Source organism: Lichenostomus cassidix, chromosome 3 (assembly GCF_008360975.1).
Source record: "Lichenostomus cassidix isolate B80296 chromosome 3, HeHo_3.0, whole genome shotgun sequence".
In the NCBI taxonomy this organism is placed as follows: domain Eukaryota; kingdom Metazoa; phylum Chordata; class Aves; order Passeriformes; family Meliphagidae; genus Lichenostomus; species Lichenostomus cassidix.
Genome location: NC_139483.1, coordinates 29,388,407 through 29,410,185, shown reverse-complemented (window position 1 = coordinate 29,410,185; position 21,779 = coordinate 29,388,407). Strand labels below are relative to the sequence as shown.

General features: G+C 38.1%; 1 protein-coding gene across 2 annotated transcripts in view; it reads left to right on the top strand.

Annotated features, from left to right (window-relative positions):
- The window catches only part of ZFAND3 (zinc finger AN1-type containing 3), a 134,574-nt gene that overhangs the window by 93,747 nt on the left and 19,048 nt on the right, over positions 1–21,779 (top strand). For both annotated transcript variants that reach the window (XM_085055089.1, XM_085055090.1), the window contains exons 5-6: positions 4,511–4,576; positions 21,085–21,255. In XM_085055089.1, the coding sequence (XP_084911215.1) occupies positions 4,511–4,576; positions 21,085–21,255 (237 nt within the window). The remainder of the gene's footprint in view (positions 1–4,510; positions 4,577–21,084; positions 21,256–21,779) is intronic.

Below are 21,779 nucleotides of genomic sequence, written 5' to 3'. Positions count from 1 at the left end.
TCCACAAAAGTACCCAAAAGCATATTTGTAAAACTAGATTTTAAAAGGGTTTGTTGGTTTTTTTTTTTTTGTGATATAATCCTCTTACATGTTTAGTAATCATATCACTTAAAAGATCATGCGTCTTGCCCATTCTGCAGTGAATAAGTAGTGCTTAGGTGTTGTAAAGTTCTTTTGCCTTTTTTTCTTAAAGGTAACATATTCTGTTTATGCAGAGTGAGCGTAGAGATTTATGTTCCCATTTGTTTATGAATTAGTTCTCATAATCAGTGACTGTCTTCAAACTCAGTTGTGTAGATTAATTAGATTATGTCACTCCCAATTCAGGAAATGTACAACTAGGGTACAGGTTTGGACAGGTTTCCCAAGGTGGCTTCTTTCCTGTATTGCAAATAGCCATGACATTTTTCCTGTCCTGGCTAGAGCGCTGCTGTCCAAGGAAATTCAGCTCTTACTTATTACCCTCTTCCAGCCTGTTGCATTTAAGGGATCAGTGTGGCTTATCTGGGAAGGAATCATCACAGTACCAAAACCCCAAAATGGAGTTCCTCGGTCCTTATGTTGCTGTGATCAAATGTTACTGAGTTTTCAGGCTCCTGCCCTTGTTTTTCATGTTTGTTTGTTATCTGGCTTGCAGTTTTTGTGGTACCTGAAATTGTTTCAATGTATTACCGTAATTTAGACTTTTTACTCATGTGCTAACTTAGTTTTGCTCCATTCTGCATCTCTTTCTCTGCTCAGTAAGTGCTTACAAGTGCTGTCCAAATCCACCTGATGTATGTACTCTGGGCACAAACTTAGTGCTTTGTCAAGCAGCAAGAAGAGGGGTTTAAACATACTAATATTTAACTTTTTACCTGCACAGGAGGTTCTGACTGAGTGGAGTCACTTCACTTTATAGACTGCAGGAAGGGGAAACAAGTTGCCCTGACTCAGGGATGTCCTCAGAACAAATGCTGCTTGGCAGCAGTTATTGTAGCTCAGGAAGGGAGGTGGACAGTGCAGAAGAGAATTCTAAAAGACAGTTTAATCACAGAGAATGTAGAATAGTCTACAATAGTAATACTAGAAATATTAATGTATCCATAGAAATATAAGCAATATGTAGAATTTTACTACTTTGGATAGTTAATAGAGAAATTGGGTTTGAACCTGTTTTTCCAAATTGATGTATTTCAATACCATTAACAGCAAGTTACAGAAAGCTATGGATGTCAGAAGCCAAAAATGTTTCAACGCCATTAGCAAGACCATTTGTATCAATATGTGATAAGGTTTGAGTTAAAGGATCTTGTCTTGTCCTTTATTAATTCTATATTTAAATTTGCACACTTGGGGATTCTCAAAATTCTCACAATTCTAGTTTCTTCAGTATTTTTAGTATTTTTGCATTTACAGTTTTCTTCTCTCGGGTTTACCTTATCTCAGGGCAGTGGCTGCCTTTGTTTGAAAGAGGAGTTGCAAATGTCAGAAACCATACACTGGAAAAAATAGGAGCTGAAGCTGTTGTTAAATCTGTTAATTGGATATAGAGCAGAAAGATATTTCTGTTCTTCCATTTTAATGTCTTGTTTGTGCTATGCAGAAAGAGGTCTTGTGGGTTATGTCAGAAGCTAGATGTGTGGCCTTTCACTGTGCACTGAAGTGTTTTATGTAGCACAGTTAAATAAGCTTGAAAAACTTACTTTTTTTGCAATGAAATGCAGGTATATCCTGGATCATGCAAAGTTATAAGCCTTTCTTTGTGAATAGCCAAGATGGACTGGTGTTCTATTGTTATCTGACTTCCCTTTACTTTCTCACACACAGAATTTTTATCAAAGCTGTGAGAAATACACTGTCCTGTTTCAAACAGTACAAAGATGCCTGAATTAGCAGTTATGTATACCAAAAGATTCCACGTAATGACTTCCACATAGAACTGCACAGTCAAGCCCATAGTACTGAATTATGCATGACATTTTTAATGGTGGAACAAAAAGAGTAGCAGAAGGAAATGCTGCAAAGTACATGCTGCTTTCACTGGTTATTAGGCACTAGTGTACATGCATGCAAATCCCAAGATACTCTTTATTGAAACTCTGGTGCTGTGCTATACAAATCAAAGCTGTATGAAAGCCATACCTAATGAGGGAAGAATAAATAACAGAAAAACTCTGACACAGGGAAGTGCAAAATGAATACCAACTTACTGTACTTTAGAGAGGGAGAAATAAAGTTCTTATATTTGGCTGGATGCTGAAAGTATCAGCTAGTGTAAATATTTACTGTACAATAATTGAAAGGATTAGTCTTATTTGTTAGTCCACAATGATGATGCCTCTAACTGTCTATTCAGTGAAAACTGGGAGAATGTAACTAAAATTATTTACAGAAGAGCTGCTGCATTTTAAGAGGCAGCTGCGTCTAAAGTCAGTTCATTGAAATTCCATATCCTGTTGAATTTACTGCTTACACAAATTCAATATTGAAACTAAATAACTTGGTGTCTGAAAGTCGAGACTGAATTAACAGACCTGCACTGTAGTTTTTTTGAATATCCAGAAGGTTTCACTAGAAAACTTGGTAAGGATTCTGTTTCAGGATTGATTTGATTCTCAAATGCACCAAACCCTAGACTAGGCAATTTTTGAACCTTTTACAATAATAGATCAAGATAACTTTTCCTAGGGCAGAATATAAAAAAATTAAAAATACTGTGTTGTAAAAAATTCTTGCTGCTTACTTGACCATTTCTGGTTGTTGTGAAGAGGTTGTTGCTTGCCAGTGCTGTCAGGCCTGAAGCCAACACCACCTTGGTGATACCAGGATACTTGATCCATCCATCCAGGATGCTTTATTGTTGGCTAGGAAAAGACCCACCCCAGGACTCTCAGTCCTCCTCCCAGCAAAAGCAAGCTTGTCTCTCTCACACATGCAGACTTGACCCTGCAGAGAGGTCTCGGTCACTCCCCTCCACACCTCTGGAGTTCAGCCGTTTCTCACCAGCTCCCTCCTTACCAAGGTTCAGAATCCACCAGAGCATTGCAACACTGTCTGTAACATCTGCCACCTGCTTATGCTGTTGCCTGTCTCAAACAGCAATGTCTTGTGTCATGGTTGGTAGTTTCCCATGTCCTGATGCTTTGCTTAACCTCAGACCAGGCCCTAATGAGGAACTTCGGTGTTTGCCTGCAGGCCAAGAACTGACTCCTTGGCCCTTTTAACCACCCCGTAAAAGATTACCTGGAGGGACTTCTTGGGAGAATTAAAAACTCAAGAAGTTTATTGCTCATTCTCTGGAAAACTGGGAATGTAAAACTCTGTTCCCAAGTGGAGTTTACTAAAATCAAATGCCTCTCACATCTTTTGCCCCTCAGCTGCAGGTTTTTTTTTCAGTGTTACAGTGCTATGAGTTTTGCAGGGTAGACAAAGTTGCCTGAGACCTGATACTTAGTGGAAAAGAGAAATGAAGGAAAACTTTAGGGGGAGCATTCCAGAGAGAAGCAAAAAGAAACAATTTACTAACAGGCCAGGCTTGAAAATACATGAAAAGATAAAAACGTTGTCATAGTCACAGTGCTGCTCTCCAGATACTCAAAGACTGGGAAAAAAAAAAAAAAAAGGAAAAAGTATTTTTCAGTGCATGAAGACTTTTTGGTAAAGGTTATCCTGTTACACTAAGCTCTGTTGTATTGCCAGCAAAGTATTACTGTATCACCAGCAGCTTAGCACGAACTTGATTGTTGGTATTTTGATAGCCAAACTCTAGTAGGTCTAACTCAACTTCAGGCTCTCTAACATCTTCCCATTTATAATATCCAATTTTCAAAGCTATGATGTGTTATTACCACTGGTAATGCTACTGTCAATTCGTCTTGGCTTCCTTGCACAATTTCTTTTATTTATTTATTTTTACTGCAAGTCACTGAGTACACTGAATTGGTTGCTATTTTAACAAGATCTCTGGAGAACTCCTCAATGATAATGCATGTTAAGAAAAAAAGCCAGAATGCAATTTAATACCAAGCAGATACCAGATGTGTGGGCAAGAGTCCAGAGCTAAAAAACCTTAAAAACATGGAAAGAGTTTGTTAGCATATGCTTGTGCCACACTTTGAGCACATAATGAGAACAAGATAAGAGGCAAAGTCATTATCTCACTGGAGTCAGTAACCAGGTTTGGTATCAGAGAAGTGATCACTTCGTCCCTTGTGTTACTTGTCGGTTACTTGGATACATTTGTAGCATTGCAATTTCACTGTGTGTTTTCCTAAAAATGCCTCTTGAAATATTTATAAAGTATATTTTAATAGTATAACTTTGTCCCAACTTTTCATCTATTTTTTTGCCACCAGTCATATTCAGATTCATCTGGGAAAGAAATAGTGAGAGTAGTAGACTATTTCCATATATGCTGTCCAAAGACAAGTGCTCCTCAGTGTTTTATGTTCCTAAGTATAATCTTGATGTGGTTGTAAATGTTAAATATATGTGGTATTTTGAGACATACAATCTTATCTGTTTCCAGGTGGGCCATGCACAGGTACAGCTCATGCCTCGTTAACCACACCAACCAAAAGATCTTGCGACTCAGGTATGTGTTTTTTGGGATCAAGAAATTAGGTTTTGCATTATATTTAGCAGTTACAGTTTAATAGTAAAGGCTAATAACGATACCTGGTAAATGACAAATGAAAATAAATATTGTTGCTTCGCTGACAGAAATGTATATGTAAAAGGATTAGTGTGGCTGATAGTTCATCTGAGAATCCTGTTAAACATAATTCTATTAATACACTCTGTTTTCAGTTAATCTTTGTAAAAACAAGACATACAGGAATAATCAGTATAAGTCTAATGATTTTGACAGTGTTCTGGAAATCCTGCCCTTGAAATGCAAACTATTGAGTAGAAAACTCTGTTCAAAGTACATTGACTTTCCCTGATTGAAGATGCAGTGAAAACAGCTGATGTTTGCATTGAGACTAAATTTCACCTGCTTTGGGTCCTTCTGATGCCTTTATTTCTACATGCAGGAAATAGATGGATAATGTCTCACAGTGCTGGTATTAGTTGTGACTTATTAGGTCATTGCCAGGCTGAAGTCACTGCTTCTGCATCAGATTTGTCCTGAAGAATGGTGTGTGCACTCATTCAGTCAGGCAGCCAAGTTACCTGCATTGGCTCAGGTCTTCTTCAGGCTTTGGTTTTGTGTGGCTTAAGGAGAATTCACACGATCCTTTGCACTGCTAGAATGCGTAACCTCCTGTGGAGTGGTGGGTGTGTAGGTAGTGGTAATATTCTAGCAGTCTGTGTTTCCAAAATAATTTTTGCCTATATTTGCTTTTATGTGCAGGTATTCCTGTTTGAGTAAGGGTCCTTGCTCTTTAATGAGTTCAAGGGAAATTTCCTCTGAAGTCATTCTTTCAAAAAGTTGTCAACAAGCTGAACTATAGTTATTTCATAGGTGGGTGTTGTTAGCTTGCAGCAGATGTGTGAAGATACAAGTTGGTTTGTTCTGCCATGAAGAAGGTTACAGGGAAGCTGCATTACCTTGCACTTGGTACAGGTGCAGACTGCTAAAGTAACACATGGTAATCTGTGACAATGCTGTGAGTGTTGTTTGCCAAAGAACTCTCTAAGTTTGGAAATAGGAGATAGTTCTCCAGAACAGGAAGATTGGGTTTTCTTTTCTGTGTAGCCATGAAGGTGTACTTAAACAAGATGGAATGTTTGCCACTATATCCCTTGCAAACTAGTCTGCTTTGCTCATGGAATTACTAAATTGTGTTTTCTTTATAGGCTAGCTGTTGTAATGTTTAACTGGTTTTCATGGCAGAGTAATTTAAAAGCTTTCTATGGTGCTACAGATACAGTAAACTGAGAGTACTGTTGGAAAATTTTTGTGTGTGTGCTTAGCAAAAAGAAATGCAGGTTCATTATTTGGAGTGTCAAATGGCAACAGTAAAAGCTCCTTGGAGTAAAGCAGATGAAGCTATGAGACATACTGAAAAATGGTTGACTAACTTTACTTAGTAGTTCTCTTATTTTTGATTTGTGCTCTTGTACATGCTTGTATGTGTTTTATTTAGTGTGTTTTGCAAGAAAATGAGGAGATGACCTTAATTTGATACCACAACTTTATTCTTCAGTGAACTAAATCTACTGATTTTGTATTACCTCAGTTTCTCCTGAGGTTCTTATATTATTTGCTCAGTAATCTACATATTATCTTTATAGTCCCTTTCACGAATAAACCTGTTACCAGGAGTTAGTTTTCTTCTCCAGATCTTGAATTTTCAGCAAACTTTCATTTTTTAAATAAATTACCATGTTGTCAAGGAATTTATAAGAAAACACTAGCTACAAAATATTACCCAGAAGTGCTGTGGCATCTTCAGGCATGAGCAGCATACCATGTAGGTGAACATTTGTCATGGTTTAACCACAAGGCCAAAACATAGCCTCGTTAGCTACTGTGAAGAAAATCAACTCTATCCTGGCCAAAACCAGCACATTCTTTCACACTGGAACCACTTCAGCTAGGAAGCTACTTAAGTGGTGCAAGCAATGTTTGTCAACACTACACATTGCACATAAGTCTATTTTCTGTAAGCATTCTACATTCCTTCTGCTTTGAAGAGCTTTGAGGAAAGAATTTTGCGTTTTATCTGTATAACTTCACCCTTCAAGCGTAGTTTTTCCCTAAAGTTCCCTAAGTCAGCGTTTGAGAAAATTAGAAATTCGACCTACTTATCTTATATGTAAGTTGCCATCAGGATATTAAGGAAGACACAAACCTTTCATATTTTATCAGCATGAATGTAACAATTGAAGAAAGATCAAAACAATAAATCTGCCAAGGCACAGGAAAAGTTCTCTTGCAGAAGAAGGTTTTACCTAATGCATTTGTCAACCTGCATGCTGTAGGAGCTGTTTTGATAAAAAATAGTATTATGACAGCAAATAGTGGGGTTTTTCCTCCTGTTCACCAGAATCTTCAATGTGGTAAAAAGTATTTCTATTCCTGTGTACCCACAGGGCAAGGATTATAATGAAAAGAATGAATAAAGCCTTGCAATCATTAGTTGGATGATGCCTCAAAGGCTTTTGAGAGCTGGCAGTCTGAAGATTTTGCAGGAAGAAAGATGGGACTTCATGGCCCAGTGTATAGGTTCTTATGTATTTTGATTTGTTTCTTAATGGTTGGGTAATGTGATGATTGATGGCAGGTACTGCAAGGCTTGCTCTCATCTGCAGGGCATCCACATCCCATTTGTATCAGGTACCTGTGTTGGGAAAGTGCAGTACCAAGTGGCATATTACTCTTGTTTTTCTGCTCTACAACTTTAATGATGATTTACTACACAACTCTAAACAGCCAGATTTTATAACATTTTCATGCAGCTTAAAGAAACCTGGGGAAAAAATCAATGGAACTCTGAGTACGCTCAGTTAATTTTTAATTGTGCAGTAGAGGAGGTGGTAGAAACAGGCAGATAAAAATGTGGTGATGATACAATCAATTCATACATTATATCCATAAAGTTGGTGAGGTTTTAAGTATTTTATTTCTCAGTAACAGTTCATGAGAAATGTGCGTCTGTCATATTTTGTGTAGTTACATGTGTAGATAGCTCACATTTTAGGAGAATATCTGTCATAGATTGATGTGGTAGTGTTTATATTGTACAAGATGAGTATCTGTCTCTTTGCTCTATGTGTTTTCTAGTTTAAAATTTGGGTCTAAAAGATGGAAATAATTCTTTCACTGGTTCAGTAGAGTGATTAAGCAGGGCTGTGGTCCTTTTTGGAGTTTCGAATTTACTGATGTTCTTCCACTAAGACGCTTGTTTGTAACAGTGCCAGGAGTCCAAACGCTTTGAGGCTGAACCTGCACAATTGAGAGGACAACCTTTGAGGAGTTATAGGAAGGTCAAGTTGTGGAAATAGAAGTACACAGATTTTCAGCCAGAGCCAAAACCACGAAATCATTGCATTGATATGATCATTTTTTTAATTAACTCTATGTGTTGAGTAAGGACAAAAGGACCTCATACACCACTAATTAGATTTGCTTTTTTAATTGCTCTAAAAGTGTTAAGCTCCTGAGCAAAAAATACACAAAAGATTATTGAAGGAGGTTTTATAGCATTATATGCTTTATAGCATTAAACCAACTTTGAGGTATGTTTTTCATTGGTGTTCCAAGGGACTATTAAGGTGTTCTTTCGTATTTGACTTCTGGAGGGCATTGTGTTGAAATTCAGCTTTCTTGGAGCTCTCTCACCAACAGGAAAGTGATGATAGAACAGCCTTTGAGCGGCATAATAAATCACCCAGCCCTAGCAATAATAGTGCCCGTTAGGGATGCTCTTCCTCCCCCCTCCACTCAGTTTCCAGCTGTACTAATAGAACAGCACATCAAGCAAGGCTGTAAATAAAAGTTACAACCTAATAGGTGAGTGCTGAAGTGGAACGGACGGGAGCTGAGGCATGGAGGCCTTATTGCTGCTCATCAGCAATTACAAACAGGATGAAGTGTCTGGGACTGGCACTGATGCGGCAGGAGCTGATAGAGGCTGGGAGATGACACTGTACCATGATCAGATGATGTATGTTGATGGGTTTTTACTGCCTCAGCTTATTGCCTATTTCTGTGACATGCTGGATTATCTGTTCCGTGCTCCCATATCTATCTGGATGGATTGGTTTCTTCTCCTGGTTATCTAAGAGCCTGCTCAAAGTGTTATGATTATTGTAGATTAAAATTCTCCTAATGGTAAGGATCATAATAGTCATAGCTGTAAACAAAATTAAGGACTTGCTCTAATTGTATGATTTATTTCTGCTGTACCTTTCTCAGCTTTAAGAAGCTACCCTTGTTCATTAAAAATAGTGGATATGGTTCACCTGAACATTCTTTTACACTGAAGGCATCCCATGCATTTTAGACTAATTGAGTTAGTTGGAGAATCCAAAGTGATGGGTTTGGGGTCAATACATCAAAACGTTTGTTAAAAGTCAGCTACAGCTGTGATGATCCTTGCCTCTGAGTTCAAAAACTTCAGCTATTCCTGGAAGGTTTATAAGAGCTTGTTAACACACAATAATTGGTAAGATTTTTTGTTGCTGTTAAAATGTCTTTCTTGATTTTTATCTATCACAGTCTAGCACTTTTCTGTGCTAGACATCTAAATCATCTCTTCACTAAACTGCAGTGAAAAAAAGCCTTGAATTTTAGTCCATATTTGCTTTGATCTAAAGAAAAGTTTTGCAAGCATCTTTATAGTTCATACATTAATCACTCATGCTGTTTACTTTTGAAGAGAATTTTCTTCCAAGTAGTGGAAAAAACACAGCATTGAGAAATGAAAAGGCGTGCAGCAGCAAGGCAGAATATGAAAACGGTGACTCCTATCCCTGTCTATTCAGTACAGCCAGGATAAAATAAATGGATTATTTTTCTATAATCTTACAGTATTAGGACAAGAATACTTTTATCTACCTGTGTTAAAAGACACTAAACTGAGATGAACAGAAACTTTCAACAGTATTACTTTGAAATTAACTTTCATATTTAGTGGCTTCTAGGTGTAGCATTTTTTTACATTGATCACCAAGTGAGGATCTAGATAGCTGAAGTGGCCAAAGAGATGGAAAAATGTATCATGGCTGTGAGAACCCTCTTTCACATGCTGAATTCCAGATACCTAAGAGGTAGTGTTTTAAAGATGTTTGTAAAACATGCCAGTAATTCTTATGTAAGATTAACTCATTCTTTTTTTCAGTCTGTTGAAGTCATTCTTGAAAGGACTGTTGGCCTTAAGAAATAAAATAACCGTTGTGGAATAAGAGAAATAGATGAGCATGCTTAATAATGTTTCCCATTTTGTAACAATGTATTTGCCAAAACCACACTAACTCAGATCAGTTCTCTTAAAAGCATGTAAGGCAGTCAAACATGATCTCCAAGAAGGAAAACCCCTGGGTTTAAGAACAGCTTTAATAATTAATAATAAATGGTAATAAAAGGAAAATAGCAAAAAGGAGAGAGAAATAAAACCCAAGAAAAACAAGTGATGCAAATGAAAAACAACTTCTTGCCACCAGCTTTTGCCAGCCAGTTCCTGAGCAGCAGCCCCTGGCCAGCTTTCCCCCCAGTTCATGTGCTGATCATGACATCATAAGATATGGAATGTCCCTTTGAACAGTGGGTTAGCTGTGCGGGCTGTGTCCCCTCCCAGCTTCTTGTGCTCTCCAGCCCTTCTCACTGGTGTGGTGAGGTGAGAGGCTGAAAAGCCCTTTACTCTGTGTTTGTTCTGCCTAGCAACATCTAAAACATCACTGTGTTATTAACGTTATTCTCATCCCAGAGTCAATGCACAGCACTGTACTAGCTGCTAGGAAGAAAATTATTCTAGTGGAAACCAGGACACTACTTTGTGCAGAAAGTGTGATTCGGTGTATGTTGGTGTGAGTGGCAGAAATGTGCAGTAATTCAGGTAGATTTTGGTTATTCAGAGGTTCGTAGGTTATAAGAACCAACCATTTTTTCCCTTGTGGGGAGGAAAAAGCCCCAGCCCAGTGAAATAAAAGTAAAAAGCAATAATCAAAATCTATCTGAGGATGGGGAATAAGGGCCTCCTGGCCCATATGACCTCCCAGCAGGTGCTGACACACACCTCTGTGTACCTCATAGTACTCGCAGCTGTCTGAGGTAAGTTCAAGTTCAACATCCTAACAGAGAGAATGTCCTCCAAATACTTAAAACTGTTATTCCCACTGTCTTTATTTATCCTCTCAAATCACCCAAATTCATCTTCTTTTATCGTTTGTGCAGTTCAGATAAGCCCTTGAAACTTCCTTTTTCTTTCTTCACCAAATAACCCCTTTAAGACTTTCTGGTTTTGTGTAAATCCATTCCTCAGCTTTCACTTGTCTTTATCTCTTTTTGCTGCTATTAATTCAAATTTTTCATCTGTTTTCATTTCCATATTCTGAATCCCATCATGAAAAATAACAACTTTGAAGAAAATGTACTTAGGTCAATAGGACAGGATGATCTCTTGAGAGGAGTTCACATTGAATTGTCAGCCAATAGGAAAATAATTTTGAATGTCAAACTAAAGGTAGTAGATGATAGGAGTAAACACTGTCTGGATTAACTGTGTTAGGAACAGTATAGTTGGCTGATTAAGGGCAGAGATTTTTCCTCTCTAGCTGGCACTGGAACAGGTACTCACAAAGGCTGTGAAGTCTTAATCTTTGAAAATTTCTGAAAAATGGGCTGGACCAGGCTCTGAGCAGCCTGATCCAGCTTCTTTGATGTTTTACTCTGCATCAAGCAGGAGGCTGGACTACATGACTTCCAGAAATCCGTTCCAACCTAATTTTTTCAGTGACAGTAAGGGAAAAAAAAATATGATCTGAGTGATTAGAGATATTTAGTCTAACCTCAGTAGCATTCATAGCACTTAATGAGAACTGAGGTCTGGAAGTACCAGCAAGCATTTAGTGCCTCAGGCACTGCAGAGAAGAGCCAGGAGAGAGGGAGACTCTTGGGTGAGGGAGTTGGTCAGTGCAAAGTGAAGAGCTGGAACAACAGTCCATACAGCAGTGTTGGGCCATGAGCAGGACAAAAGACCTCTGCTTTGGTAAATTAGACTGTCCTGTCCTGAAAATCAGGTGCTGCTGCCCTCAACATTTTCTCACCACATTTTCTCTATGGGCTGATGTTTTTCAGTCTGGTTGGTGAAATTGTTGCCAAATACAAAACTATGCATTTAAAAGGTCATTGTCTTTTAAAATTCAGATACTACCATATCTTTTTACCAAAGTCTTAGGGAATTAGGACAAAGGATTTGTGATCGATTTGTTGAAACAGAAGAGTAAATACTTTGTTCTTTATGTATATTTTGCTTAAAATGAAACAACTTTACTGTGATTGTTTTCTAATTGTTTCATGCCATGTATAGTTTTCAGAACTCTCAGTTGTGGTCAGAACACAGACCACTCTGTAGTCAATTAAGTGACCTTTGACAGTAGGTACATAGTTACTATTGAAGAATATACATTTATTACTCTTACTTAACATTATGCTCCCAACAGCTTTCAATTCCTTGTTTTATTACCAGAGACTGCTGAAAGAATTGCATCTCATAACTTTAAACAAAGCACATCTCCATTAATTTTAAGGGTAAAAAAATCACAATTGTGCGTCTTGCATTTCTCACCTGTGCTCTGCTGGAACAGGATCTGGTGAGCCTAGGGTTTGCTTTAGTTTTGACAGTGTGGAGAATGTCATGAAGAATAGTTGAGATAATTAACTTTGAAGACCTGACTCCTGTCAGGCTGAAGAATTGAATTGATTTTACCTCAGCATTCAGCACCCTGATCTGATCTGTACAGATCAGGTAGCTTCCTTACAGGTATGCTTTAGCAAATGAGACACATAATATTAAATTTATAATTTTAAATCTGTACTTTATTGCTCTGGAGATTTTTTTAAATGAAGTTAAGCGTTAAATAACTGGAAATGTATTTGAAACAAATAGCCACTTACATTTATATTTGTTTGTTTGTTTACTATTTTAAAACACATGTAAGCTGCAGGGAGCTAATTCATGATCCAGTTCCTGCTGTACTTTTTGATGTGAGGGCAGTGCCCCAAAAATTTCATCTGACTGTTGGTGAAGGTCTCTGTTCTGACTAATTCTTTCAGTGAGCATCAGACAGCTTCTAATTACAAGTTTTCAGTATTTTTATTTAGATGATTGTTTTCATAAGGACTTTAAAGATGTATGAAGGTAATTTTAGAGTCTTTTGGAAGTATTCTTTAGTCTGTTGAAAATACACAGGGGAAAGTGTATCTTCCTACAAAGTGTGGAATTTATTGGCATGATAGTTCAGGGAACATAGAAGTTACGCCTTTTCCCTATTTCTGTTCCAAATTATTTCCATAACATGAAATTTGAGGAATAACTAATGAGACCAACATATTGGAGCAAAAGAGGATTGAAAATGAGGTGGCTGTAAGATACAAGACAGTGCATGTCCTGTTCCATCCTCCAAGTTTCATTGATCTATTCTGCCTCTCCTTGGTCTTTGGTTCAGGCTAGTGTAGAAGCTTCCCAAACATCTTTCCAAAGAGTAAGAAGTGACTAGTAAACCAACCTGACTTCTGATGGATTGTAGGCACCAATCAGGTCTACAGGAATTGCGTCCTATGCCAGGGCTGGTTGTTTCCCCCCACCCCCAAAAAATTGCTAGAAAAAGTAACACACTCAAAATACAAACCAATGCTTAAGCTTTATTTAAAATAATGGAATTAAAACCAAGTGTACTTCGAAGATGGATTAGTTGTACATTTCAGTACCTACTCACAATACATTCAGGAAAAGTTTTATCAAAATACATGGGCTCTAAGGGTTTTTTCCTTGACATTAATCAGGTACAATCCTTGGTAATGTAGTCTCTCATTGCAAGATTTCTGTTGCTAATGACATCACTGAGGTACTGCGGTTAAAGACAAATCAGTTTTTTGAAAGATAAATATTGATAAGTATTTTTTTCACTGCTAGAAGGCAAGAGTTCTTTACAATTCCTCTTCTGAATATGTCTATTAGCCTTGGAAGACCCTCATTATACCAATGGGGGAAGGGTCTACTAAGGAAAACTCAGTGTATGAGTGAAAAATAAGAGCAAATATTTTCTATATAGAACTGGTTTTAGGCTATTAGTTTGAAGAATTACCTTCCTGAATACTGTATACCATCTGATTGATGAAGACATAGCTGGAGTATACCACTAGGATTTGGAAGCAGAGCAGCGCCACTTATTTATGCACTCTGGAGCTGACTTGCAAATATGAAATATTTATAGCATTATCTATTCTTGTTAATCCAATTTTAGAGAATTTCACAAAAAATAAGAAGATTCTCATTAAAGTCGGCAAAACCAAAACTATGATATTGCTGAATGCCTTTGAATTTCCCATTTTATCAGAACCAATGTGAGCTTATTTGTGTATATTTCTACATATATATTCATATATTTCTACATATATATTCATATATTTAAATATGCATATTTGAGTATTACTGTGTAGTCTTCAGTTGCTGTGGAATGGCCAGGATGTTCATGATTTGTCTTCATAGCTTCCTCATCATGTATATTCTTGTGTTATGGCTTTTTTCTTCATTCTTACGTCCTTCCATTTAGCTATTAATATGTGTGCATTATTCCTTCACTTAATCATCCTGTTCTGATTATTCAGGCTACTTAGGATGTCATTTGTTCTCCAAATCAGATTCTGTCACCAGAATCACCCTTTGTCCCCCTCCCAGCCCTAACCCTGTGCTGCTAAAACACATAATTTAACAATTCGAAAAGAAGTTCAAATTGACGCCATAGAATAATTTTTTGTAATTGTTTTTGAGTTTAGTGTTGTGGCCCTTTTTCTCTTCTGTCCTTTTCAAGGTTGATTCTTTATAATAGCCTGAATATACGAAGGGCTTGAGATGCAGGTTGTGAGCTATTAAAAAAACCAAAAAAACAACAACAACCTAAACCAGCTTCCCTTAACATCCTTAGAACTGTATCATGCTTCTACCCTGTATCAATTGCACCCAGTTATCAGGGCACTGGGAATCCAACCTGGTGCCTGTACACAGCAGCAGTCACTGTGTATGTATGATGTTGCTGTCAGCAGCTGTTTTTAAGCATGTTCCTCAGGTGTTTACCCATGGAGCTTGAGATGAACAGTGGGCCAGGACTGTCCAACCTGTTCTCTCTTCACAAGCTCATCTGTTGTTGTGGCTCTGGAGGTTTACAGACTTCTCCCGTGGGTGTAATTCTGGAAAGGAACCCCATTCATGTAGTTTTGTAAACAAACAAAATCCTTCTGTCAGTCAGCAGCCGTAGAGATGACTAGTGCCTTAGGGAAATGTTCTAATTGAAATGCCCGAAGTTAATCCATCAAAGGAACTCTACAGTACAGGTACCTGAATGCATTTAAATATGTGCTTGTTTGAATCAAGCTGGTGTATCAGTAAAAATGTTTGAGAAATAAATTAACATTTCTATTAACTGAAGACATGCTGACATCAGAGAATATGGGGGAAGTAATGCAAAAACTTAAATACAAAACAAATGCAGTATAGGAGCCTAAATATGAGATGAAAACTAATTGGCTTTTCACTTAATTTAACAATTGTGAATTTTATTGACAGGAAAGAGTAATAGCCATTTTCACACTTTTTCTAATTATAGCTTAGCTAAAATGCATGCAGGAGCCTATGTAGTTCACTATTTGTCATACCATTTTCAACATGCATTAGATTAGTCTCTTCTGTTTTGTTAGAGTTGGTAATTAATTATCTCATTAGGTTATACTAGAGTACAGTACACTTCCTTTTTGACAGGTAATAATACTGACAGTACACGTTTAGAGAACAAAAAATGCGAATGGAGGGAAGGAATTGTAAATAATTTTTAAATTTTATTTTCCTATCAATGAATCTCAGAATTACAGAAAGGCTGAGAGTGGGAGAGAGCTCAGGGGACAGATCCAACCTCCTTACTCAGAGCAGAGATACCTAGAGCAGGCTGGGGCCTCTGTCCAGTCAGGTTTTGAGTGCCTTCAAGGACAGAGCTTCCACAAACCCACCTGGGCAACTTGTGCCAGTGTCAGGTCTCCCCTACAGTAAAATAGCATTTTCTTCAGTCACATACATACATACAAACATACCTACATACATGTATACATATATCTGCTTTCCTAGCAACACATGATGTGTGCTAGCTCATTTTGGCGATATGAAGCCACAATATTGTTGAACTCAAAAATACCGCTTACACTCAAAGCAGTATTCATGCTAAGTTCTGGTTTGCTTTTTTCCGTTTTTTTGGGTTTTTTTTTTAATTCATTAAATAAAATCCAACACTTCAAGTCATTGTTTGTAATGGAATCCTTTTTCTTGGCTCCATTGCAAAAGGGAAGGTGAATTTTTCTGTCAAGTTTGAGGCACATCTGTAATGTTTCACATTTGGAACATCTTGCAGCGTTCTTCCAGTTATGTGTCTCAAACAGCTAGGCTGAAAGCTGTGGGGTTTTTTTACTGGTTGTTTTTACTCATTAGAGCTGGAAACAACTACTGTTGCATGGTTGTGGTGATGGATGAGAAATAATAACTTATGTAATGCAACTTGTGGGTGTTATTTATAGTCTCCAGTGTGATTTCATGGAGAGCCTCCTGAGGCAAAGAAGCAACTGATGGGATGTGAGTTCTGTAGAGACGGTTCCCATGTGGTCTCTCTATTCCACACTGTTTAGGGACATTGAGTTTTAGTGCAGTTGCTTTTAAACTCTATGGAGGGGAAAAAAATAAATTAGTGAAATGGTGATGTTAAGGGCCCTGCAATGATACTAGAAAAGAGATTGTGTGGTTAAATATTATCAAAGGGCTTATGGAAGATATTTTGGAGACATCTGTCTGTAGTGTTTTAAGAAAAACTGAGGTGAATTCACAAAAAAAATACATTTCTTATGAGCATGAGTGCTTCTGAAGAGATCTGCAGCCTTGAGATGCAGTCATGATTGTGTGAGAAGACAAGATAAGATGTTAATTTCAATGAAATATCAGAGTTTCAGAATAACATTTTCTACAACAATAGGGAGGGATTGAGGTGGTCACAGTTGTCAAATTTGGCTTATGAGGTGTTAATCTTGAATTTCTGTCTCTTCATTAATAGTCAACAAGCAAATGGGTTTTGGAACAACTGTGTTAATTTTAGATTCATTTGAACTAGAGAGATTATTTTAAATTATGATTCTGGTAAATGTGATAGGAAAGATTTGTTTAGAGGCAGTTTTCTCGAGATGAAATTTGTTATGCATAATCAACATGCAAGGGAGTTAAGTAATCCCTCATCTAAGAATAGAATAATGGATAAAAAAACCCCAAAAAAGTAGAAATTGGCAACAAGCTGTTGCTCAAATTTTAGTTAATCCCCGTTATTGTCTGTCACCATGCAAGTTTCTTCATGGACATGCTTAAGCATTTTCTAAAATAGTTTCAGAGAAGATGGCAGTAATGTTTGAAGGTTCATTAAAGACTGCTTGTTCTGGTGTTTGCACAGACAGCTGAGATCATAAATGTCAGTCTGTGTGATGGGTACTTTATGATAAGAAAAGAAAACCTGACTGTCTCAAAAGCTGTCATGAAACCAGAGATTAAACAAGATTCATCTTGTTGAACCAAGCAGCAGCAAGATCCTCTTTTTCTTACTATTCTCCCATCTCTTCCATCCTTCCTCCTTTCCTGTTAAGTTTTCTCATCCCACGTTTCTGTCGGGCCTAGAGCATCCCACCTTCCCCCAAATGCCATGGAAGAGCCATCATAAATGTTAGTGGCATGCAGTCTGCAAACTCCTCCAAAGCAGGAGAGGAAGGGAGTGGAATTCAGCTCAGACACCATTTATTTGAAAAATTTTGAGAAGAGAACATGAGTAATGAAGATGAGAACAGTGACAGTGGGGAACAAATGTGAGTCTCTGTCCATGACATAATAGTTTTAAGAACACTGCTCCGTTTATTGATTCCAGACAAGCCTCCAGTTTCAGCCTTGCTCAACTGAACTTCTTCATTCTCTCATTTCAAATGGGAGTTTGATACACAATTAGAAGGATCTCCATCATCAGATATCAGAAGAACCCTTGTTTCTTAACTTTGAATTAAAATTGCAGTGGGAGAGGGCCAATGGATGTTACTCTGCTGAGCAGTTTCTTTCTGAAATATTGGGGATTTCTCATCCTTATTGTTCATTTTACAGAGTTTTATGATTCTTTTTTTTTCTCTCAGACTGGGTATTTGTTGGTTTAGGTGCAATGCTAAAATGCAGGTTGAGCATGGAAAATGTCTCTTAGAAGTAATTATTGTTGAACGAACCACCCTTCTGAGGAAAGCCACTGTCAGTCACTGGCTGAGAGAATCCTCTTCTCTGTAACCTATTTTGGTTGTTTAAAGGTTCATACTGAGAGTTTACCCTTGATTCTAGTTGCAGCATTTTAGCCTCTTCCTGGGGGGTTTTTTTCAGCTGCACTCCAGGTAGTAAAGCTATGTATGACAATTTCATTTTGATATCCAATCTTTGAACTTTAATGTTGTAAGATTCCAGGTGCTGGATGATCTGTTTTGTGTCCTGTGTCACTTGTGTCAGTAATGTGAAAAGCAACGTGATCTGGAAGAAATGCACACAGGACTGAATCTAAAAGGTCTAATTTCTGCTCTGTGCTTTCTCCTGGCTCATTGTTCTCACCCATGGAAGATGGAAAGGCACGCACCGTCTGGTTTGTGATGAGTATTAGCTTGGGCTCACGTGTGTGAGGTGCTGGGCAGTCAGTGATCAGAGAGATGGTGCTGTCTCTGGGAGCCACGCTGAGTTCATCTCAGTGCTAAGTGGTGTAGTTTACGGCAGAAAGATACACATTGTAAAAAATGAGATATCTGTAATTTCTATGATATTGACCAACTCATGTTAATATTCAGTTAGTCATAACCAATTAACAGGAAGTGTGTAATTAAATATTTTTATTTGTAGGACTACTAGCCTCACTTGAGGTAACTATTTTTCTCTTTAAGGCATATGGTTGCATTAACTTAGACATTGGTTTACTCATACCATGCATCCCTTATTTGGCCTTCAGAATCAGCAGACCACTGCAGTTTCCCTTGGCTTAATTCAGAATACCAGATTTGCTTCTGAGAACTACCAGAATGGCATATGTTTCCAGAAGCAAAGATGTGTGGGAGGCAGCTGTTCCATAATGGCAGTGTATCTGTTTCTTTGAGTAATGGATAAACTGCAAATGATGTAGATCTCCATCTTGGGCAGCAAGGTGGGCTGAGCAGGTTTTACTGAATGCTGAGTCAGCCAGGTCACAGTACAGAATCTGCCTGTTGCAGGAGGCATCCTTATACATTCAAGGTGAGCCTGGTGTTCTGGGCACTTTGAAAACAGTTGTCCATGGGATAGGACTGGTGGCCTTGGAGTATGAGTTGGGATCTCTCTCAACGAGTCAGGCAGTCTGTTCAGAGGATCTTCCCCTTAAATCATTTTCTCCAGAGATTTAATTTAAGACAGGACTAGTTGTTCCATAACTGTATTCATGCATTATGCACTACTTTCTTTTCCTTGTCAAGGCTCCTGCACGGCCAAGCTTGCAGAGGTGGAGTATGTTATGTGCTGAACGTTAGTTTAGGCCTAATATATGTATTTTGTAAGGTGTAAATTGTAATCTGTGACACTGATCAAAAAGGTGGCTGTCTTGAGGTACACATCAGATAAAATCATTGCAGCTTAATAAAAACTTATCACCTGTATACTGTGCAGAAAGCAGTTCACTCTTCTATGAAATGTGAGATACAGAGGCTTTGTACTTGTTACAAAGCCAGGCACATTTTCAGCATATCTTACGAGCAGTTTGACAGAAATAAAGTAGGCCCCAGTGAGGCAAGGTGTATATTTGTAAGGGCTACAACCCTGGAGTACAATTGGAAAAACACTGTGACACAAAGGCTGCAACACGGGTACAAAAAGTGAATTAGTCTGTATTGCATGTCAGGAGCCAGGGGAAGTTAACAGAGCATTCTCAAAGAGAGAAACTACCAGGTAATCCTAGTTTGACTTCTTTAGGTATTTACTCAAAGAAAGTCAGGATGTTAAAAAGCAGTGGCTCAGGTAAGATAGCTGACGTAACAAGGTTATGGACAGTGTTGTATCCATGGCAGTTACTTTTTCCTGCCTAATCCAGGACAGCACAAGCAGACATAAGCAATGGAATCTTAGAATAATGGTACATACATGTTCAATAGGTTACCATCCTGCCAAAAAGATAGATTTAGCTTGTTATTTGTTGGATTAATGTTGTTTCAAAAGGAATTTAACTCAGCTAATGGGTTTTTTCCTTGCTTGCCATCATGCAGCAGAATACTGACTGATTGCAGTAATGTTTTTCAGCAGCTCCTTGCAGCACTACAGCAAACAATTTAATTTTTAGTACAGTTGGGATTAGATTTATTTGCAGCTCCTATTACAAAGAAATCAGTGCTGATTCTGCTGTGCACAGGTCTGGGAAGGCAAAATGTCTTTTCTAGGCTGACCTGACTTGGATTGCAGAGCAGCAGATCCGCTGAAATGTTGTGCCTCTGACATGCCACAAAAACAAGGCTTAGGCATCTCACATTCCAGTCAGTAACATGCATTCCATGTGCTACTGTAGAACCAATCACTCAATACACTCTCCATTGTAAAAAAAGAAGAGACTTAAAAAACCAAAAAAAAGCACTACACTACCTGAAGTAAGACTGTTGTAAACTTTAATTTCTAAAGGCTTTCCACACACTATTTTCTTATAAACTGAGATTTATGAAGTTATTAATGCAAGTAATATTCTGACTAATATTTAAAAATAGCTGAGCATTTGGAATTTATAGGATGTATGTACAGATTGCACTTACTTTGTTTGGGGTTGTATTGTTGGTGTACACTAATTTACATTTAAATTGTTATCCATGTGGAAAGAGAGGGAAGCACGGTATGGTGCTTTCATGTACCGCCTTCAGTCATGAGAAATACAATTTACATGCTGTGCCATAAAAATCCCTCTCCTGCCCAGGGAGGAAATAGGTCAAACCTGTGCTCAGTTGTTTTTCATCACTTCAGTCAGTTTGTGTGGGGACACCAAAGAAGGCACACAGGAGAAGCTAAATAAGATGACAGATGAAGCCTGCAATTGTTTAGGATGGTGTGTGCTCTACATGCATCTCTATATGACCATGGCTGGAAGGAAGCTAATCAGTTCATTTTATATTCAGTATTGACAGCAGGAGAGGTTCTTATATGGAACAGAGATAATTTGTCCTTTACTCAATGCTTATTTTGGTTGTTAAGAAAACGTGTGTAAGCAATAGAATGGGAAGTATCACACTGCTTGGTGGTAACCCCAGTTGAAAGCAGTATACCTTCAATCTGCCTAAAGGGATGCCTCAGCAAGGAAGTTCTAATCCTTTTCCTAAAATATTTGTTGTGAATACAACAGATTCACAGTCGGAGAGTGAGGCTTCTCCTGTGAAACGGCCACGGCTACTGGATGACAGTAATGACAGGCCTGAAGAAACCAGTCGATCCAAACAGAAGAGTAGACGTCGATGCTTCCAGTGCCAAACAAAACTGGAACTAGTACAGCAGGAACTGGGATCATGTCGCTGTGGTGAGTACTGTTTGCCAGTAGCATCCAGCTTTCTAATGCAACTGTGCTCAGATGTGTGTCAGACATGGAAGTACAGAGAACACTTGTGTTTTTCACCTTGCAAAGATGCTTTAAGCAGAAGCTATAGCTTCCACTGGTAGAAAAAAGTTATAATTAGTTCTTGTCTAACTCCCCCTTTAAAACTTTGGCCTTCATGTACTGCCTTGTCTCAAGAGATCTCAGATATTAATGAATTTAGCTTCAGAAGTCCCTGTAAGGCAGGAAGGGCATCATACCCACTTGACAGGAGAAGAAACAGAAAGCACATCAGTAAATATGCAAAGATGAGAAGGTTTCTGTAGGGTGTAAAGGAGCATAGGTCAGTATGTGCGTTCTGCATGTTATAATTACATTAACATCAAAAACTTAAACCAAAAAACCCCTCTAACTGAAAATATTTTCATTCTCACAGTTAGTTTGTGGGGGGGGAAGACTTATTGGTCACCACACACTTAAAATCATCTAACTTGGCTTTTCCAAAGCTG